The following is a 20,911-nucleotide window of genomic DNA, read 5'->3' as shown; positions in this document are numbered from 1 at the left end:
AACACTGTAAATCACTCTGATTGTCCATGGGAGAGAAAAGTGGGGTATAAATGAATTAAATAAATAAATAAATAAACATCCTACAAATAGACTACTGAAACAAAACTATGGGGCTATAACTGATAAAGGATGTCCCCAGGGGTTATTTCGTAGAAAAAGAACTGCAGGAACTCATTAGCATAACTCATTAACATATGCCACACCCCTTGATCGGGTCAAAATGGCCAGGATTCGGCTGCTGCCAGATGGGGGAGTGTTCCCCCACCTGGCAGTGGCCCGATCAGCACCGTTTTGCCCACAATCAAGACCAAAACAGGCCCAAAACGGCCCAGATTGGGTCGGTGCCGGGCAGGGGAGGGGAGGGGTCCCCCACCACGCACCAACCCAATCCTGGCAGTTTTGGTCCTGACCTCGGCCGAAAAGGGCCCCAAAGTGCCGGAAATAGCCGTTTGGGCCCGGATCACAGCCGAAACAGCATGGACCAGATCAGTGCTGGGCAGGGGAGGGTTCCCCCACCTGGCACTGACCAGATGCCATCAGTTCTGGCCCTGGTCCCAGCAGAAAATGGCCCAAATGGGCGAAAGTGGCCAGTTTGGGCCTTTTGGGCCAGGATCGGGGCCGAAAAGGACCAAATCCGGTCGAAGCCAAGCGGGGGAACCTTCCCCTGCCCAGCACTGACCCAGGCCCCTTTGGTCCCAATCCAGGGCTGAAACGGGCCCCAAACAGCCAAAAATGGCCATTTTGGGACCATTTTGGCCAGGACTGGGGCTAAAACAGCAAGGAATGTGTCTGTGCTGGGTGTAGGAAGCTTCCCCCACCTGGCAACGACCCAATCCGGGCCGTTTTGGCCCCAATCTGGGCTGTTTTGGCCCCAATCCAGGCCAAAACTGCCCCACATGGCCGACGATGGCCATTTTGGGCCCGTTTTGGCCCGGATCGGGGCTGAAACAACTGGGACTGGGTAAGTGCTGGGCGGGGGAGGCTTCCATCGCCCAGCACCGACCCAATCCAGGCCATTTCGGCCCCGAAACGGGCCGAAACGGGTCCAATCCAGGCCGAAACTGCCCCAAATGGCTGACAATGGCCATTTTAGGCCTGTTGCGGCCCGGATCGGGCCCGAAACGGCCGGGATTGGGTCGGTGCCGGGCAGGGGGTGTTTCCCCCACCCAGCACCAACCTGATCAGTGCTGTTTTGGCCCCGATTGTGGCCATTTTGGCCCCAATTGAGGCCTAAATGGCCCAAAACCTTTTAAAGTCAGGTGGCCAGGGCCACCTGACTTGGGGGAACTACCGGAAAAGCGTTCCAGTGCATTCCCCCTTGAAATGAGCCCTGGATGTCCCTCAAGTAAAAGAGATGTAGCAATTGATGGCACATACCTGACGTTGGGCCTAGTCTGGCATAGTGCTCCTAAAGGAGTATACTGATTGATCACAGGCAGAGCCAGAGGACATGTGATCAACTTAACTTGTTTAACTCTTTAGACACACTTGTGCCTTGAACCTCATACTGCAGCATTGACATAAGCCAATTAGCTTGGATTACCATATATGGAATAGGCTGCCTTCAGTATAAAGGGGGAAGCAGCTTTGTTTTTCTGTGAGGAACCTGAGGTAACTTTCTTTGTGTTAAGAACCTGTTCCTCCCTTTATTGCAATAAAGACTTTCTGTACTCCTTCTACTCCACCTGCCTTCTCCTTAAATGGGCCAGGAGTGGGTGGGGCCCTATTTGGGCTAACAGTTTCTGGCGACCACGAAGGGACCTCCACTGAACTGACAGGCGTGGCGGAATGGCAAGGGACGGCCAGGCTGGTAGTGCACACCATGGATCCATTGATGTCCAAGGCTTGGAACTCCCTTGACTAGGCCACAGCTCCTGTGGTGCAGCGGACGTCCCCAGTGAGTAGAAGGACTGACAGACTCCCAACTACAGGGATTGGTGGTAGCTGACTGGAAAAGGTAGGCCTTGGTGGGAAAACGGGATCCTGGGCAGATCTGCATAATCCCACTATAAGTCCTCAGGTAACAGAAGAGGCCCTGGTTGCAGATCGCAGGATGGGAGGAGGGCAGTCTAAAAAGGAGAAGTGTACTCCTCTAGGGTGTATGGTAAAGAACTGGGATCAAATTGTGGGATCACAAGATGTTGACCTGCCACAATATCCTGTTAGTAGACTGGTTAGGTACTGTACTATTGAGTGGCCCCAATATACGTTTGATAATGGTAGGCTGTGGCCAGAACAAGGAACTTTTGATTTTAGTACCCTGAGGGATTTATTAAATCTGACATTTCAACAGGGAAAGTGGAATGAACATGATTATGCTCAATTTTGGATGTATACGGCTACCAAAGCTGATTTGTTACAGAATTGTAAATTAAGAAAGAAGGATATGCAAATGTTACTTGTAAATGCATCTAAGACTCCTGTACCTTTGCCCCCAGAGGGATTGGGAAAGGGCAGACCAAAGAGGCAGGGCCAGGGAGAAATAGAGGAGAAAACCCCTGAACAGGATGATGTGGATCCAGTGGATGGGTTACAAGGACAGGCGTGGGAGGGAAGACAGGCAGTGAGGGATCCATTGCAGGTCCCCCAACTCTACCCTGAATTACCCCCATATCCCGGCCCATGTGATTCCACCACCTCACCAGTTTCAAGTGCCCCTTCGGTGGAGCCAGTGCCACCCAAGACCCCAACTTCCACTTTTATTGACAAGAAAAAGCACATCCTTGAATTGGTGGAAGAGCTTGAGTCCCCAATTAAGGAAACTCCCCCGGATATGGGACTCAAAGGAGAAAACATGACTCTGAGGCCACCAGAGGCCCGTCACCCTCCTGATAGACTACAGCCGGGACTCCAATGTCCATTAAGGGAGGTGATTGGGGCAACAGGTCTGACTTATGTTTATGTACCATTCACAACCAGCGACCTGATGAATTGGAAGAAAACCATCCCCTCCTTGAGAGAGGACCCTGATATTGTCCACAGGGAATTTAGTAGCATTTTTCAAATGTACCAACCTACTTATCAAGATTGCCAGTTGCTACTGAATAATATTCTTACACCAGAGGAAAAGAGATTAGTGATTGAAAAGGCAAGAGATATTTATGAGGCTAGACAACAAGCGTCGGGGCTAGCAGCAGGAGCCCACAGTGTTGACCGGGTGGTGCCAAGAACGACTCCAAATTGGCCACATGATACAGATATAGGACGGGGCCTTCATGCAGCTTACCGTGAGCTAATTTTGGAAGGGTTGAAAAAGGCAGTTCCCCGCAGAATAAATTTGAATAAGGTCTATGAGGTAAAACAGAAGAAAGAGGAAGACCCCACCCAATTCTTGCAGCGATTAATGGAGGCTCTTCGGGCTCATGGAGGATTGGATCCAGAAGCCCCAGAGAATCAAAGAATGCTTAATGCCTTGTTTGTGGGACAAGGATTTGATGATATCAGAAGGAAGCTGCAGAAACTGGAAGGCTGGGAGACGAAGGGAATTTCAGAGCTGGTCGAATTAGCATATAAGGTTTATTTAGGAAGGGATCGGGAAGAGAAGAAGAAAGAAATGAAAGCACAGGCAATAATGTTGGCACAGGCTATTGGGGGCATTCACTTGAAGCAGCCTGGAACCAGGAGACCAGAAAAAAGGGAAAGAGAGGAAAGAAGAAGGAAGCCATTGAGAAAAAACCAGTGTGCCCTCTGTCGACAGGAAGGACACTGGAAACGAGAGTGCCCAAATCGAAGGCCAGAAGACAAGTTCCAAATGCTAGAAAAGGAGGAAAGTGAATAGGGGGGTCAGGGGCATAAGCTAACTTTAGCCCCCTACCCTGAGCCCCTGGTAAATGTGATGGTAGGGGGAACAGCAATACCTTTCCTTGTTGATTCTGGAGCAACCCATTCAACGGTGCCTCAACCCCCAAAGGGAACAAGAGCTACTAAAAAGCAAGTTCATATTGTTGGGGTAGATGGAAAACGAGTATCCCAGAGTTTCCTTACCTCCTGTGATTTTGAAGTTTGTGGAACCCAGCTGCATCATGAATTTTTGCTTACCCCTACTTGTCCTATTGCCTTATTGGGAAGGGATGTGTTGTGCAAACTACAGGCGACTCTGGAGTTCTCTGATAAAGGGGTGAAGCTGACAGTGCCTAAAGGCAATGGATCTACATATTTGATGGCTTTAATGGAACAGAAGCCGAATACCTTAAGTAAGCATTTACCTGAATGTATGCTTGCAGAAGTGGATGAAAGTGTATGGGCTGAGGAAGGATCACCTGGATTAGTCCTTGAAGCTATACCAGCGTCTATTACTGTCAAGCCTGGAAAAGGACCCATCCGAATTCGGCAGTACCCATTATCAATGGAAGGAAGACGTGGATTGCAACCAGTAATCACTCAGCTTCTAAAGGAGGGGCGGATAGAACCTTGTCAATCGCCATGGAATTCACCAATCCTAGCCGTCCCCAAAGGAATGGAGAAGAAAAAGTGGCGTTTGGTCCAGGATCTTCGTGCAATTAATGCAGTGGTGAACACCCGACATTCAGTGGTCCCAAACCCTTATAACATCTTAGCTACGATCCCAGGGGATCATGAATGGTTCACAGCCCTGGATTTGAAAGATGCGTTCTTTTCCATTCCTGTGCATCCTGACTCGCGGGAACTGTTCGCTTTTGAATGGGAGGATCCTGATACAGGCCGGAAGGCACAGTACACCTGGACAGTGTTGCCCCAAGGATTTGTGGACTCACCAACACTCTTCAGCCAGGAGCTAGGAAGAACCCTCTCCAAATGGAAGGGTCCTGAAGGAACATCTCTGCTTCAATACATAGATGACCTTCTGATATCTGGAAACACAGAACAGGTAGTTGAAGAGGCAACCATATCTCTCCTCAATTTCCTTGGGAAGAATGGTTATCGAGTGGCAAAAGAGAAAGCCCAATTAGTTACACGGGAAGTCCGATATTTGGGCTATTTAATCTCCCATGGGCAACGGCAACTGGACCCTGGGCGTAAAGAAGCCATTTGCCGAATCCCACGTCCTCAGACAAAGCGTCAGCTGCGGGCCTTTTTGGGAATGGCAGGATTCTGTCGAGTCTGGATTCCAGGGTTTGGACAATTGACTAAACCTCTCCATGCAAAATGTCAAGAGAGTGAACCTGACAGTCTTCAATGGGAACAGGATGAGATCAGGGCCTTCGAGCAAGTGAAGAAGGTTTTGATGGAAGCTCCTGCATTGGGCCTGCCAGATCTACAAAAATCATTTCACTTGTTCGTCCATGAGATGAGGGGAGTTATGTCAGCAGTTCTCACCCAGAAACTAGGACCGGACCTCAGACCTGTAGCCTATTTTTCCAGGCAGCTGGACACAGTGGCCCAGGGTTGGCCGACATGTGTGCGAGCAGTGGCAGCAACGGCCATGGCGGTGGAGGAAGCCCGCAAGTTTACACTTGAGAATCCAATGCATGTGTATTGCCCACATATGGTGTGTTCCCTGCTTCAGCAACGGGGAAGTAAATGGCTGACATCGGCCAGAATGGCCAAATATGAGGCACTCCTCTTTGGAAGAGAGGACCTGACTTTTGAGAGTTGCAATCGCCTCAATCCAGCCACCCTCCTTCCAGATGAGCTGGAGTCATCAAACATGCATGAATGTTTGGAAGTGGTAGATAGCTTAACAATGGCAAGAGCAGACTTATTGGATACCCCATTGGACAACCCAGACATGGAAATATTTATAGATGGTTCAAGCCGGGTGATAGAAGGAAAACGAAAGACTGGGTATGCAGTTACCACTCTGCATGAACTTTTAGAAGCAGAACCCCTCCCATCTACATGGTCAGCCCAAGCTGCTGAGCTGTATGCACTCAGAAGAGCCCTAATACTGGGACGAGGACAGAGAGTGACTATCTACACCGATTCCAAATATGCCTTTGGAGTTTGTCATGCTCATGGAGCACTGTGGAAGGAACGAGGTTTTCTAACTGCAAATGGGGATAGAATTGCCCACAGTGAGTTGGTATTAGAACTTCTGGAGGCATTATTGTTCCCAAAGCAAGTGGCGATAGTCCATGTTAAAGCACATCAAAGGGGGAAAACTCCAGAAGTTTGTGGAAATAACATGGCTGATGAAGCAGCGAAGCAAGCAGCACTTAAACCACTTGGGAACCTGCAGCTCGCCTTAATACCCAGTTTTCGCCTACCGCCCTCACCACAGTATACCAAGCAAGAGGAACAAGAGGCCATTACCCAAGGAGCTTCTAAAAATGAAAAAGGATGGTGGATGTATTGTGGTGGTAAAATCTTAGTTCCCCATGCTATGCTGCGAAAGCTCTTATGGGACTATCATCAATCAACTCATAACAGTGGCCGAAAGATGGTGGAAGCACTTACTCGCCATATCACTGCTGTTGGACTCCACCAAACAGCCGAACAGATAGTGCAGGCTTGTCCCACTTGTCAGAGAGTGAATGCTAAGACATCTAGGATACCACGACCTGGAGCACGCACATGGGTGAATCGTCCATTTCAGTCAATACAAGTAGATTTCACTGAATTGCCTCGTCAAGGGAGATATCGTTACCTCTTAGTGTTAGTAGACAAACTCACCGGATGGCCAGAAGCGTTCCCATGTGCCTCCCCAACAGCCAAACAGGTTGCCAAGGTCCTCCTCCACCACATAATTCCGCGATTTGGGACCCCAGAAGTCATCAATTCGGACCGAGGGACACATTTTGTGAATCAAATTATACAGCAAGTATCCCTCGCACTAGGGATCTCATGGGACCTACACACAGCTTGGAGACCACAAGCTAGCGGTCAAGTAGAAAGACTAAATAGAAGTTTGAAGACCTGTCTAACTAAGATTTGTATGGACACAAAACTGCACTGGCCAGAAGCACTACCTATTGCCCTGACACGATTGCGGGCCACACCTAAGGGAAAATTAGGGTTGAGCCCCTTTGAGCTATTATATGGAATGCCCTATCCCATATTCCCAAAGGGGGGAGTATTAGATTTTGAGATAGGTGACATACAAATGAAAGAACATGTTATTGCTTTGCAGTCTGTTTTGCATTCTCTCCACAGGGCTGCCCTCGTTGAACAGCCTCTGCCCTATGACTCTCCAGTCCACTCCTTCCTGCCAGGTGACTGGGTGTATGTTAAGAAATGGAAGCATAGTCCTCTGACTGCAGATTGGGAAGGACCCAAGCAAGTGCTCCTTACCTCACACAGTAGCGCCAAAGTGGAGGGTCATGATCCTCGGATACATCACACCCGATTAAAGAAGGCATCGGCTCCTGAGATCTTGGATGAGGCTGAATTACCAGTATCCTGGACTGTGAACCCGATTAGTGATCTTAAGTTCTTGTTTAGAAAAGTGCCTCGTTGAAGTCAAAACTCTCTAGTAACTATTTTGGGAAGGGGAGGGAAATCTTTTACAATTCCATTTAAATGAGACCTAGGCCAAGTATGTACTCCCCTTGCAAGGTAATCTTAATAATCAGTCTTTTCCAAGTGTCGAGACTCATGGGGGGAGAATGGGAACATCATGAATATGGAGAAGAAAATTTGTTCCTCCATTTCAGTATGAGGGCTAGTGAATTGTTAAATGTTACTGAATGCTGGATCTGTGCCCTAATGCCTGAAAGTTCTCGCCTAGGTATGCCTTTAATAGTCAAACCTTTGACAGCTGCTGAAATGGCTGTAGCTCCCCGGCCTTGGCTAAATGATACTACCGCCCAAAATAAAACTTGGCAGCAGATAGGGTATCGAAATTTAGGATTCCTCCAGGTAGTCCGAACCCGGGGAGAGTGGTGTCTTTGGAAGAATTCATCCTCGCCACAGGGTAAGAGGTTGGGCAGATCTCTATGTGATCATATTTTTCTGGAGGAGGGGAGATATGATGCGTATGAAAATGGATCAAAACTATGGCATAAGGGTGTTATATGGAATCCCATAGCCAACCTATCTGAGCCCTGGTGGTCCTATAAGGATGAGACCGTGAATGATACAGATTCATCAGATGTATGGTGTGAACAAGAAGGTATTGCCTGGAAATGCTATTACAAACATCCTAATATATCTGCAGTGGGGCCAGGTACCTTTGGAACAGGGTATTACTCAGCTCAGTGGATAGGGGCAAATTCCTCATTAGATCCTCTGCAGGCGCTAGCTGGTCACTACTGGGTGTGTGGGCGGAGGGCTTACTCTGCATTAACAATAAATGGAACAGGGATATGTTATTTAGCCCTTGTTTTGCCACCCTTGTTTGTTACTTCATCTTTGGGTACCAGACCACACATCCGGAATTATAGAGATGTAGAAACAGCTCAGCAGTATATGAAGCAATATTTACCTCTTACACGGTTTGGGCTATTTCGAGGACTTAATGAGGCTGTTTGGCGTTTACAAGCAGTGGTCGAAATAGTAGCCAATGAAACCGCTAGTGCCCTGAGAGACCTTGCCACTGAACAGGGGCTTATCCGACAGATGGCCCTGCAGAATCGTATGGCTCTGGACCTAATTTTGGCATCGAAAGGGGGCACTTGTGCCTTAATTAATGCCACATGCTGTGCCTGGATTCCAGACAATCGGCAGGCAATCTTTGATAGGGCTGCTCACATAGCGCAAATAGCTTATGTACCTCCTTATGAGTCATGGTGGCAGACCCTCTTTGGATCGTGGTGGCCAAATCTTGGGAACTCCCTTAAGTCAGCCTTGGTACTTGGGGTTTCCATACTTTTCCTTGTTATGTGTTTATGTGTTTGTGGCCAAACATTGCCACTAGTTATTGCAGGTTGTATTAAGTGCTTTAAACTGGAAGCTATAGAACAAAGATTTATAATGCTTCAACATTATCGAAATCAAGGTGGCCCAAGTGGCCCACTGTAGGTTAGACCTTGGGCCAAAGGGGGGACTGATGGCACATACCTGACGTTGGGCCTAGTCTGGCATAGTGCTCCTAAAGGAGTATACTGATTGATCACAGGCAGAGCCAGAGGACATGTGATCAACTTAACTTGTTTAACTCTTTAGACACACTTGTGCCTTGAACCTCATACTGCAGCATTGACATAAGCCAATTAGCTTGGATTACCATATATGGAATAGGCTTCCTTCAGTATAAAGGGGGAAGCAGCTTTGTTTTTCTGTGAGGAACCTGAGGTAACTTTCTTTGTGTTAAGAACCTGTTCCTCCCTTTATTGCAATAAAGACTTTCTGTACTCCTTCTACTCCACCTGCCTTCTCCTTAAATGGGCCAGGAGTGGGTGGGGCCCTATTTGGGCTAACACAATCTTGCCTCAAAAATTTGGTTTGAATCCCATACCAATACTGTAAAACAGCAAGAGCAAATCCAGCAACCCAGGACACTAGGTAAACAATAAGGAAATTGCAAAACTTTAACAGTGCCAAATACAGAGGTCCTTTGGAACCTAACAATGAGACAGATCAAAGGGAAATGTGTCAACTTTTAGCGATTTTTCCCCATTGATTAATCAACACTAATACTGGGAAGTATGAAGTCAATAAAATTATTACTTTTAGTGGGAAGTACAAATTTGCACTTCCCTGAGCACTCTACTGCACTCAACAAAGAAGGGATATTTCTGAAATATATAGAGTACACAGAAGAGTAAAGAAAATGATTTCAAGTTTACTTTTAAAAAACTGTTATTTAGCTCTCTCCATCGTAAATTAATATATTTTATTTCTAAAATAATCCAATAGCCACCAAATTACAATTGGGGGGGGGGGGCGCCTAGGCCAGAAAGATACTGCAATTAATCATCAGCTGCCCAAACTGAAATAGGTAGTTAACAGTTAAAGCCAAAAATACTACCATGTAATATAATTTGGATTACACAAACTCTTTAGCAATAGTAATATGTTAGCATTTTATTCCATTATTTCCTTTGTCAATTTTGGAAATATTCAAAATTACAATGTGAACAAAAATTTACAAACCCTATTTGAAGAGCAAGATTTGGGTCCGGTAGAACCTTAAAGACTAACTAGATTTCCAGGTTAAGAGTTTTTGAGTGTCAGAGCTTCCTTCATCAATCGTTGGAGGTGACTCTCAAAAGTTCATACCCCTAGAATAGCTGGTCTTTAAAGTGCTACGGAACCTGAATCTTGCTCTTCAACTGCAGACCAACATAGCTACCCACATGAAATCATATCTAAACATTTAAAAACTATGGGAATGGTTGAAAAATTAATCTTAATTTATATTTTTCAGCAATCAGGACAAGGAAAATCGTATTAACCTTTAAAAAAAATTCTCTAAAATTGGATTAGCTTGTTTCACTTAATTATTAGGGGGAAATGTACAAAATAACCAAATTGGTTACCAATGACTGATTCACAATGATAATTTCTATCCTGCATCAGTGGAGAATTGCTGAACCAGATGACTTAACAACTCTGCAATTCCATGAAACTATAAATGCTTTTGTGCTCTACAGCTTTCAGAGAAATGACAAAAGATAATTTGGGCTGCTATACATGCCACATTTTTCAAGAGAGATAATACCTTAAAATGATTCCCAAAGCTGGATATTCATGCAGGAATACTGTGTGAACTAATCACATGTACAGTTTGTTTTTTCACCAATATATGTGTTTCAAAATCTAGTTTTCTGTACTTTAAAAGCTGTGAAAGAAATTGTATGTATAGTTTTGCAAAACATTTGCAAAGGCATCATCAATGCACAGGAATTTCTCACAGGTATAATTCCATATATATAAAATGTAATATCTGATTCAACCTGTATTATTACAAAATTTTACCTTGGCAATTCAATGCCAGGCTATAATAATTTCATTCAAATGGCATGCAGTATTGAATAGCTAGCATTGGGAAAGCACTGTTCTTATTTGCATTTAATTCAATATTACATTAAGAACCCTATTACACAAAAAGTTAAATTACAAACTTTCAGATGGCATGTAATACAATACATCACTCACAGAAACTCAGTAGAATACTGACAAGCAAAATGGGACCTAAAATAAAAGCAAAATTCTGGTGGGTATGAAAACTGCTAGAAGAGCAAAATTTTAAGGTACCATAATTCATCAGAAGCAATGACTTCTCTTGCAAAAAAGCAGCCTAAGCATACATTTATGGCTATATGTTTTATAGTATGCTATCAGATAGCCAACAGGCCTGTAGACAGAATTTTTTTGTTAAGGTGACACATGAGTCCAGGGCAGTTATGCCTTAATATAGTACTACCATGCTTAAATTCTAAATAATTATTCTAAAGTGATCTATTAGATAAAAATATTTCAGGTTTATTGGAAATATACACTGACAGCTTTTACAGTGATAGTATTATAAACTGCTTTCACAAATGATCATACTATTCAATAATATACCTATAGCCCTTCTTTGTCACAATCTTATGAGAAAGAGAGAGAAAGAAGAATCAAATATATATCCTTAAGTTAGGCACTCTGGTGCTAAACCTGAAGCCTCCAATAACTCAATAAACTTTAAATTGTTGAAATAATTAAAACATTACAAAATTGCAGGTAGCAATGTGTATTAGAAAAAGACCTGGAAGAAAGAAGCAACACACAAAATGAAGTTTTGCATGACAGTGTTGCTCTGTTATCTAATGTGGTTTGTGCAGCCAGCATTTAGTTGTTGTCTTAGCTATACCCCACATTAATAACAGACACAAAATATAATTCGACTAAGGGAGTTTAAGGAGCTGGGTATTAGATGCTAAGAATGCAATCTTAAGGAGAGTTACACTCTTCTAAATCCACTGACGTCCGTGGGCTTAGAAGGATGTGCCTCTGTTTTGGACTGCACTGCGAGTCTGCAATCCTATCACACTTACTTGAAAGTAAGCCTCATTGAGCTTAATGGCATTAACTTCCAAGCATACGCAATGGGATTACAGTTTCTTAAACAGACTCAAGTGGAAACATGGGCCATATAAAAGGAAAAAACTTCCCCTCCCATCAAAGACTCACAAAACATGTAGGCACGTGTAACAGAATTGTGACACCAGAAAAGATGGCTATTGCAATCCTAAGCATGTTTACACAGAAGCAAGCCCCATTTCAATTTGGCTTACTGCTTAATAAATGTGGTTAAGATTGCAGTCACTACAGCATCTCAAATGCTTAGCTAGTGTCACCCACATCTGCCCAAACCCTGCCTATTCTGAATAACTGTGATGTAACATTTAAAGCAGGTATTTAAATGTGTACTATGATTTTTACAAGACTGTGATTACTAGTTCCTGGAAGAACGTGATCAAGATTTATAAAATTTAACATGGTGTGGAAACACTATTCTTTTAAAATGCCAGAATTCTTGGTCATATGAACATATAAAGGCACTTCATAGTGAACGAGTATAGGCTTACTGTTGTTGCTACTATCCAGCCTGAAGAAGAGCTTCAAGGTTTGCAAAACCTAGAGCCTCTCTACACAAGACATCTTACATGAGTAAGATCAAGATCTTACACTTTTCCTCCCATTGTGGATACACATCCACTGCTAGAGAGACAGAGTACACTTGAATATAAGACCACACAGAAAGTAAGTCACTTGAGTGTCCCCGTGTAAGATATCTTGTGTAGAGAGACTACTAGTTAACAGGTTCCTGAACTTCAGCTATTCATAAGCTAGGTATTTTGTTGTAACCAATAAAGGCTTTAAACTTCCCAGATCTGAATAGTTGCAGTGCCATCCAAAGGAGAGTTCAACAGACCAGCAACCCAATCCTGAAGACCACCGAACCACTGATGCACGCGTGCCAGCATAGCTCTACTACCACTCATCTGCTCCCTGAGGGAGAGGGCTATGTTATATTCAAGTGTACTCTGCTGGCAGTCAAGCCCAGCAAGGCACTGCAAGAGCACAGCTGGGTGAACACACCCCAGCCTTCCCCAACAACTCTGCCAGTATCCATCAATGGCTGCACCACTCCCATGACAGGCATGAGAGTGGCAAGCAAATGCGCAGCTAATGTGCAGGCCATGATTCCCACTGTCCATCAACACCCCCTTAACACCCCCCCCACTAGACAGCAGGGGACCACATGGCCCTGAGGTCACAGCATAGAGTTACAAGGGCAGGGGAGCTGCCCAGCTAAGTGTCAGGCGGGGCACATGGCCCCCCTCAGAGGTAAAGCTCACAGTGCAAGGAGGGGCATGCAGCAACTGCACTATTGCAGGGGAAGGACATGCGACCCTTAAGTACACCATGGGAGTGGCTGATGAGACTGACCCTACCTCACCAACGGTGAGCCGCACTCACCAGCAGAGCAGCCTCTCAGCCACATTACCAGAGGCAACATTGCAGTGTGCCCTGGGCAGGTGACAGGATGGGAGGGAGGCTGGCAGGGGGGCATGAGCTGCAGCTCTTCAATGCTCAAGTGTGGTAGCCAATAGATCCCCCAGTTCAGCCATGCAATGGCCCCAGGACACAGCCTCCCTCGACTCACAACACTTCTCCTGCTGCTCCCTCCTGATTGCCGGGGAGTGGGGGAAGGGAAGGCTGGTGTGAATGAGCTAGCTGGGGCACCTCTCCAGTTCCTTCTGACTTATCAGTGCACCCTTGCCATTCCGTGAGCCAGGACTCAGGAGACGTGTGATCTGTAAGGGAACTTAGGTGGTTGTTGTCAGTTATAAATTCTGGATGTGGCAAAGTGCACCCCAAATTTCGCTAAGTTCCCCCTGCACACTCTTGACCCATCACTGCATGCACCCTCTCTCACCTTGTGCTCTAAGTCCCCATGGCAGGGGGCTCTCGGGCAGAGCTTCTGGCCACCTCCCCACTTACCTCGGGTCATAGGTGCCCTGACCAGAGGCTATGTAGGATGCCCCAGGAGCTAACTGGGCTCAGGGGAGGAAGCTCAGCCACCATGGGAGTGCAAGCACATTGGTCCCTGCAGCAATTGGCATCCTATGCTTCGCCAAGCCTCTTGGATAGAGCAGGCACAGGGAGGCAATAAACTTTTCCTGCACAATGGGCGCCTACAAGCTAAGCCGTCATTTTTTGTGGTGTAACTTTCTGCTGCTGCTGGGGACGTTCCCATGCCTGGAATGGCTTAGGGAGCCAACTAACTCATTCCCTACACCCCAGCGCACTGGTACAGGGATTTATGTCCTGCTTACGCCCATGCCCGGCCACCATGGCTGGGTGCTGAAGAAGGATACAGGCAGAGCAGTATCAGGCCACTGTGCCATTGTGTGTGTTTGGGGGGGGGGTTATTTCAACATAAATCTGGGTAACTCCTAATTGGCTTCCCCCTCCCTCAGGATTGTGTTCTTACACACAGGCAACTCTGGTTAGGATGTCACATTAACTGTAGCACTTTACATCACATTAATTAAGTTCAATTTTGATATATAGTTTTTGCCTGGACTCTTTTCACATATATCTGGCTGTTGGGAGGGGTGCTTGAGAAAAAGGAGGATTTTTAAAATTTATTTCAATTAGCTTTTTAGATAATGGTTAGAATTTAACTGTTTACTTGCTTATTTTGTTTATACCCTTCCTTTCTCCCCAATGGGGACCCAAACCAGCTTACATCATTCTCCTTTCTTCCATTTCATCCTAACAACAACTCTGTGAGGTAGTTAAGGCTGAGAGTGTATGACTGGTCCAAGGTCACCCAGCAAGCTTCCACGGGAGTGAAGATTCAAACGTGGGACTGCCAGTTCCCATTTCAACACTCTAACCACACTGGCTCTGACTTCTGCTCCCTCTTGCCTTGATGTGTCACTGCAACCAAACACAGAGACTCATATACTATATGGGGGCTGTAATGGAGCCAGATGAGATGACACAAGGGAAGGCAGGCTTAGCACCTCAACCCATTTAGTCAGAGAACAATAAGCTTCCTCTCCCCCTCCCTGCCCTGCTTCTTATCCCTAAAAATACTATACAGACAATCTGGCTTACTTACACTGGACTGGGTTGTCATCAATATGCGGATGACACCCAGTTGTATCTGCTGATGGGCGACTGACCTGACTCTGCCCCTGATGCCCTGTTGAGAGCTTTGGAGGCCGTGTCTGGATGGGTGGCACAGAGCAGGCTGAAGTTAAATCCCGCAAAGACAGAGGTCCTGTACTTGGGCCGTGGGCTGCCGGAGGAGGGGATCCATCTCCCAGCCTTTTGGGGGGGCACCACGTCCCCATATCATCAGTCAGGAGTTTGGGTGTGATCCTGGATCCCTCCTTATCTATGGAGGCCCAGATTGTGACAGTTACCCGGGCTGCTTTTTCTGTCTTCGGCAGGCCAGGCAGCTAGCCCCCTCTCTCTCAGCCCAGGACCTAACGACAGTGATCCATGCAACAGTCACCTCCAGGTTGGATTACTGTAACTCACTCTATGCAGGGCTGCCCTTGGGTATGATCCAGAGACTAAAGCGGGTCCAGAATGCTGCTGCACGTGTTTTGACAGGTGTTCCTTATAGACACATATTACACCACTTCTGCAGCAGTTCCACTGGCTCCTCATGGAATTCCAGATTCGGTTCAAGGTGCTGGTTTTGACCTATAAAGCCCTAGACGGACTGGGACCAGCATACCTGAGGGACCACCTCTCCCCGTATGTGCCTTGGAGAATGCTCCAATCAGCTAGAAAACATCTGCTGGTGGTCCCTGGCCTCAGGGAGACTCAGTTGGATTCGGCCAGGGCCAGGGCCTTTTCGGTCCTGGCCCCAACCTGGTGGAACTCTCTGTCTAAGGACACCTGGGCCCGTCAGGATCTTCTAGCATTTCTGCGGGCCTGTATGATGGAGATGTTCCGCCAGGCATATGGTTGAGGCCAGCATGAGATCCTTACTGATCCTCCCACTGGTCTCCCACTAAGTGTGGGGTTATACAGTGTCCTCTGGCTGGCTGCCTGACGTATGGGTACAGCACGGGGCTATGTAGTGCCCATTCGTTAGCTGACCCACATATGAGTTGCAGTATGTTATCTGTATGTTGATGGGCAGGAATCTGGAATTGATCCCATCTTGGGACAGTTCTAGGCTGATTCCGCACACGTTGGATAATGCACTTTCAATGCACTTTATCACTCGTTGGAGGTGGATTTTTTGTTCCGCACACGAAAAAATCCGTTCCAAATGATCTATAAAGAGGATTGGAAGTGCATTATCCAACGTGTGCGGAATCAGCCGTTATCTGTTTGTTGATTTTATAATATGAACTGTTGTTTTATGAATTGTTGTTTAATATTTTATTGTATTTTTATAACTGTTGTACTTCACCCTGAGCCCGCTTGCAGGAAGGGTGGGTTAGAAATGTTAATAATGATAATAATGATGACAATAACAATAATAAGGTAAGGAGGCAGCTTCTGCATGGATTCAGAATCACTTTTCCATTTCAGATCCTTCTGAATTCAAGCTGATGGGAGGGGGACTTAGATTTGAGCCCTGGCAACCCCATTTTCTTCCCACATCCATAAATTATCTGATCCCCAAGTCCTGCAGAACATGTACCCAAAGGCATCATGCCTGGCATAACACTGCCTAGCTGAGCAGCAGTGCCCATAGCTCTCCTAGCTACAGACAAATCCAACCCATCATGGTTTCCTGACAGCCAAGCAGCTACTGCCTCAATCTTCCATCATTCCATGCATCACACCAGGGCAGCCAAGGCGAGACCTAGAGAGGAGGAAAGTACTGGCCTGAACAGCATGGGGATGGCAAGAAAGGAAGGGGACAAGCAGTACCATTGCTCCTGATGGGGCATTAAAAATTCTGGGGTGCTGCCCCATACATCCTACCATAGCTACAGGCATGCTAGCCAAATTGAGATGTGTCAACATGGACATGGCACAGGAGGCTTTGAAAATACTAGGAAAGGCAAGAAATGCCACTTTTCTGTAAGAGAAGCAGTCACTATATTCTTGTGACTTTAGTTATCATTTTGATATGTCTAGAAATCTGTATTATCACACAACATTTTTAGTTCTAATTATATAATAGATACCTGCAATTGCTTAGCATATTTTAATTGTCTCATAATGCATACATATATCATATTTTCCACTACAATAAACCAAGTGTAGGGTTTTTTCCCCAGAAATAAAATTAGAAAAGTACAAGCTTAAGCATCTTTCAAAAGCACCGTAATTAAAAGCTTTGGGAAGTGCCACTTTTGGATATCATGGCTTAATTAGAAAGAAGGCATATGAAAGATGAAGGATTTTATTATACAGCCTTTGTTTTACATTTAAATGTGGATTTTATTGGATATTTATATATATATATATATATATATATATATATATATATATATATATATATATATATATTAATCTACTACTCTGCAACACACAATGTCACTTACCATTCAAACTACAGGTCACATATATCAGCGCCTTGCCTCTGCGTTCCAAGTTATAACAGGTGCACATATACTCTCTGATGCTCCAGTCCTATATTTTGCAACTCTAGCTCTTTTGTCTGCTCCATATATACCAAATTCTCTCTCTCTCAGTACAGAACACTAGCCATGAAGTGTGCTTTGCATAACAAAACAAGGCTACAGTCTCTGGTTCTAGATCTTCAAATGCCAGAAATAATCACACTGATTTACTGGGTTTCATCAAAGCATCAGCAGATGTCTTCCAATGAAATGCTATTTCCTTCACTGCATCACTGCTCAAAGGTTGCCATGTAGCATATTTCAGACTGATGTTACCCCGTCACAAACCCTAAAAGATCTGCACCAAAATTTGCACCTATCTAGCACTCCAAAATCCTTGTGCACTCAACAGGTCCCCCCAATTCATCAACTCCACCCCCTATATATCTATATTCAGATCTATATATAGGTCTATATATAGTCTGGATATAGTTCTTAAGCACTCTGGAACCAGTATCTCCACCTATGCCTAAATCTTGGTGTCAGAACCAGGCACCCCAAATTCTCTTATCTATCATGCTAAACCTCCCAAATTCCAAAGAAACTCACAACCACCCAGAGTCAAGAAGGCAGAGAGTTGTTCCCAGAACCCCTTCAAAAAGATGTTGGTGGTGCTCATTCGTTCAAAGTCTCCCTCTCGGTTCCTGTTTGCCACCCAAAGGGTGCCAGAACCCTCGGTCTCAGCAAAGGCACCCCAAATTCTCATTACAATACCACAACCCGGCCCTCCTCTCCAAATTCCCTCCCAGACGCGGCCTGCCCCTCCTCGTGGCTAGAATTCGCAAACAATTTTCAGCCCTTTCCACCCTCCCCCGGGAGACAGACAAAGCGGCGGTAGCGATGCACCTGCACACAGGCTCAGTCCAGCCCGCGCCAGGAGCCACCAGGCGCCAGGGGAGGAAGCGACTCTTTCCCAGGAGTTCTCGCCTCTCCCCACTCCAGGCGTCTCAACCCCCAACTTTCCGACCTCCTCAAGGACAGTCCGAATACATAACAGCAGCAACAAGCACCGAGAGAAGGGGGGGGGGAGCGTGGAGGGGCGAAGGCGCTCAGCAGAGAAGCCCCAACCGTGCTCTGCGGCGGCGGCGGCTGGAAGGGGTGCCCTGGCTCGCTTTTCTTTGCAAGGCAACAAACTCCGATAGCGGGATGCGCGCGCCAAAACAGGCCAAACGCAGAGCCGGCCGGCCCGGGGTGGGCTGCAGCGCGGCGCTCGCCGCTCTCGCTCACTAGCCCGCGCTGCCTTCCCTCTGCCATCCATCAGGCAGCCCCATGCCTCATCCCAGCTTACCGTAAAGGGAGGCGGAGGCGTCACCCTTCCTAGCCATGGTCCCCCCGCCGTCTTTCGGCTCGCGGAGCCTGGAGCCCGGGCGCCTCTCCGCCCGCTGCTCAGCGTGCTCTTTGTTGCTGTGATGGCATGTGGGGCGGGCGGGCGACTGCGAGGAAGCAGCGGCAGCCACCAAGGGGGGGCGGTCCTTCGGGTTCTCCTCCCTAGCAGCTGCTGGGCCCAAGAGAGAGGTAAACGCGGAGGCGAACGAGCGGGCTTCTGGTGACGGCTGGCGCTGCTCAGAGCCTGCCTGGCCTTCGCATGCATGGAGGGAGGGGGCACGTGAGACTGCCTCCCCCCCCCCGCGCCTCAGCCCGCCCCTCTCCGTATGCAACAAGCCGAACCGCGCCAACCAGCTCCCGAGGGTGCCACAAGCCCCTCCCAGCGGCCGGAGAGTCTCGCTAACTTCAGGCGGGCGGGGTCTGCCCACGGAACTTGGGAAAGGCAGGGAGGGCTCGGGTGTTTGGTCGCGCGTGGGTGTCTTTGGGCTTCTGGTATGCGAGTGGCACTCGGCGGGCCCCGTTCCTTTCCCTCTCGGCCTTGTCTGGGTTGCCGGGAACTGCATTGGGAAGGTCGTTGGGAGTTTGAGGGGAAGAAGGGGAGGAGGCTTGTTTTCCTCAGCCTCCGGCAGCAAGGCAAGCATTAGACATCGGCCTCGAGGGAACCACTCCTGGGAATATGGGGATCTGTCGTCGTTTCGAAGGGTCCGCTAGTATTGCGCGGACTTCACAGCCAAGGAACCTTGCAGAGAGAGCGAAATGTTCAGGGCGCTCTGTCTATTGGAAAGTTGCCTTGGAAAGTTTGCTTCCAATTTCCTAGCCTTTCCTGGAGCTGTCCTTTCCTCTCGTGCTGATGAATAGTTTCTTTCTGCGGGGACCGACCAGCTAGGCCTGTTGTGCAGCATCCTTGCAAGCTTTGTTCTTGAAGATTTAGCCACTGGTTGTCAGATTTGAGAGACGCTCTCTGTTTTGGAATTTTTTACTAGTAGTTAACATCACAGTAAAGAAAAATAACAGCCAAATGTAACCCAAACAATTCACATTACCCTGTGTGTCCATCTAATACTATATGCATATATGTATGAATTTAACGCTACGGTAATCATCATTCTGCAGGAGGCATATAGTCACTTCAAAAATTTCTGCTGGAATAAAATCCAGTTAGTCTTTAAGATGCCCCTAGTTTATTATAAAGATCAGAAGACTTCTTCAAAGCTAGGCTTTATTTGCATTATTGTTTATGCACCTGTGGGCTGCCTGTCACTCTGCAGTATGAAGAAGTGATACTATAAAGATACAATAATTACTAAACATATAATATAATAATAATCTCAACTTTTTTCCTAATCTACTCAATGAATAGGCATGTGTGGGGGAGGAGGTTTCTGAATCAAGGCAAAGTTTAATTTCAGTTATGATAAGTTAGTTAAGGTCAAACTTAATTTTACCAAGCTCCCAGATGTATTTACCAGCATAATCTCTACAGAATTATTTTGAACCAATAAAGTTCCATCATAGAAAAACAATGATACAGAGCTAGAAAAAGAGAATGCACAGGATTATGATAGGTAAACAAGGTGCAAGGTAAAAGATACCCTTGACCCTTACAAATGGTGGCAAAGCTGAGATCCTTCATCAGTGTCTTAGCCTGTACCATGGTGCTGTCCATTCATGAGAAGTCATCATTTAAAGGTTTTAGCGGTCCTTTGAAAAGTTTAAACCTTTCTCAATTTCTGTTCTTTTCTCTCTAGTTTGCTTCAAACAAAAGTGGCTTAAGTGTGGGATGGCCTCTCTCAGAACTGATACATACATGTGCATCAATTGTTATGTAATTAACAGAGCTGTCAGCCAAGCCAAGTAAGGCATTATAGTTGATTTATTGCATACTATTTAATCAATTAAATGTAAATAAATTTACAGTACCAAAACTGCAATATAGACAGCTTGTAAGGGTATTGGAAAAGTATGATATTATTTATAATAACCAAAGCCTCTTTTTCATGAAGGGTCTTGTCTTTTTTTCCCCTGTATTACTGTTAGTGCCATCGTATGCAGAGTTATTCCAGTCTAAGTACATTGTAAACAATGGGTTTAGATTGGAATAATTCTACATAGCTTAATAATAACGTGAGGGAAGAAATAAAGTATGCTATTATTTACTTACTTCATTTATACTCTGCCTGTCTGTA

General features: G+C 46.2%; 1 protein-coding gene across 1 annotated transcript in view; it reads right to left on the bottom strand.

The window, feature by feature from the left end:
* Positions 1–18,727, bottom strand: part of SLC44A5 (solute carrier family 44 member 5) — a 322,515-nt gene extending 303,788 nt beyond the window's left edge. Inside the window, exon 1 of the mRNA XM_054979634.1 lies at positions 18,688–18,727. Coding sequence (XP_054835609.1) covers positions 18,688–18,724 — 37 coding nt within the window. The 5' untranslated portion in view covers positions 18,725–18,727. The remainder of the gene's footprint in view (positions 1–18,687) is intronic.
* Between the last annotated feature and the right edge of the window lie 2,184 nt (positions 18,728–20,911).

This window comes from Eublepharis macularius, chromosome 5 (assembly GCF_028583425.1).
Source record: "Eublepharis macularius isolate TG4126 chromosome 5, MPM_Emac_v1.0, whole genome shotgun sequence".
NCBI classification, from domain to species: domain Eukaryota; kingdom Metazoa; phylum Chordata; class Lepidosauria; order Squamata; family Eublepharidae; genus Eublepharis; species Eublepharis macularius.
Note: the sequence above shows the minus strand (reverse complement) of the source record. Positions and strands in the feature narration are given on the sequence as shown.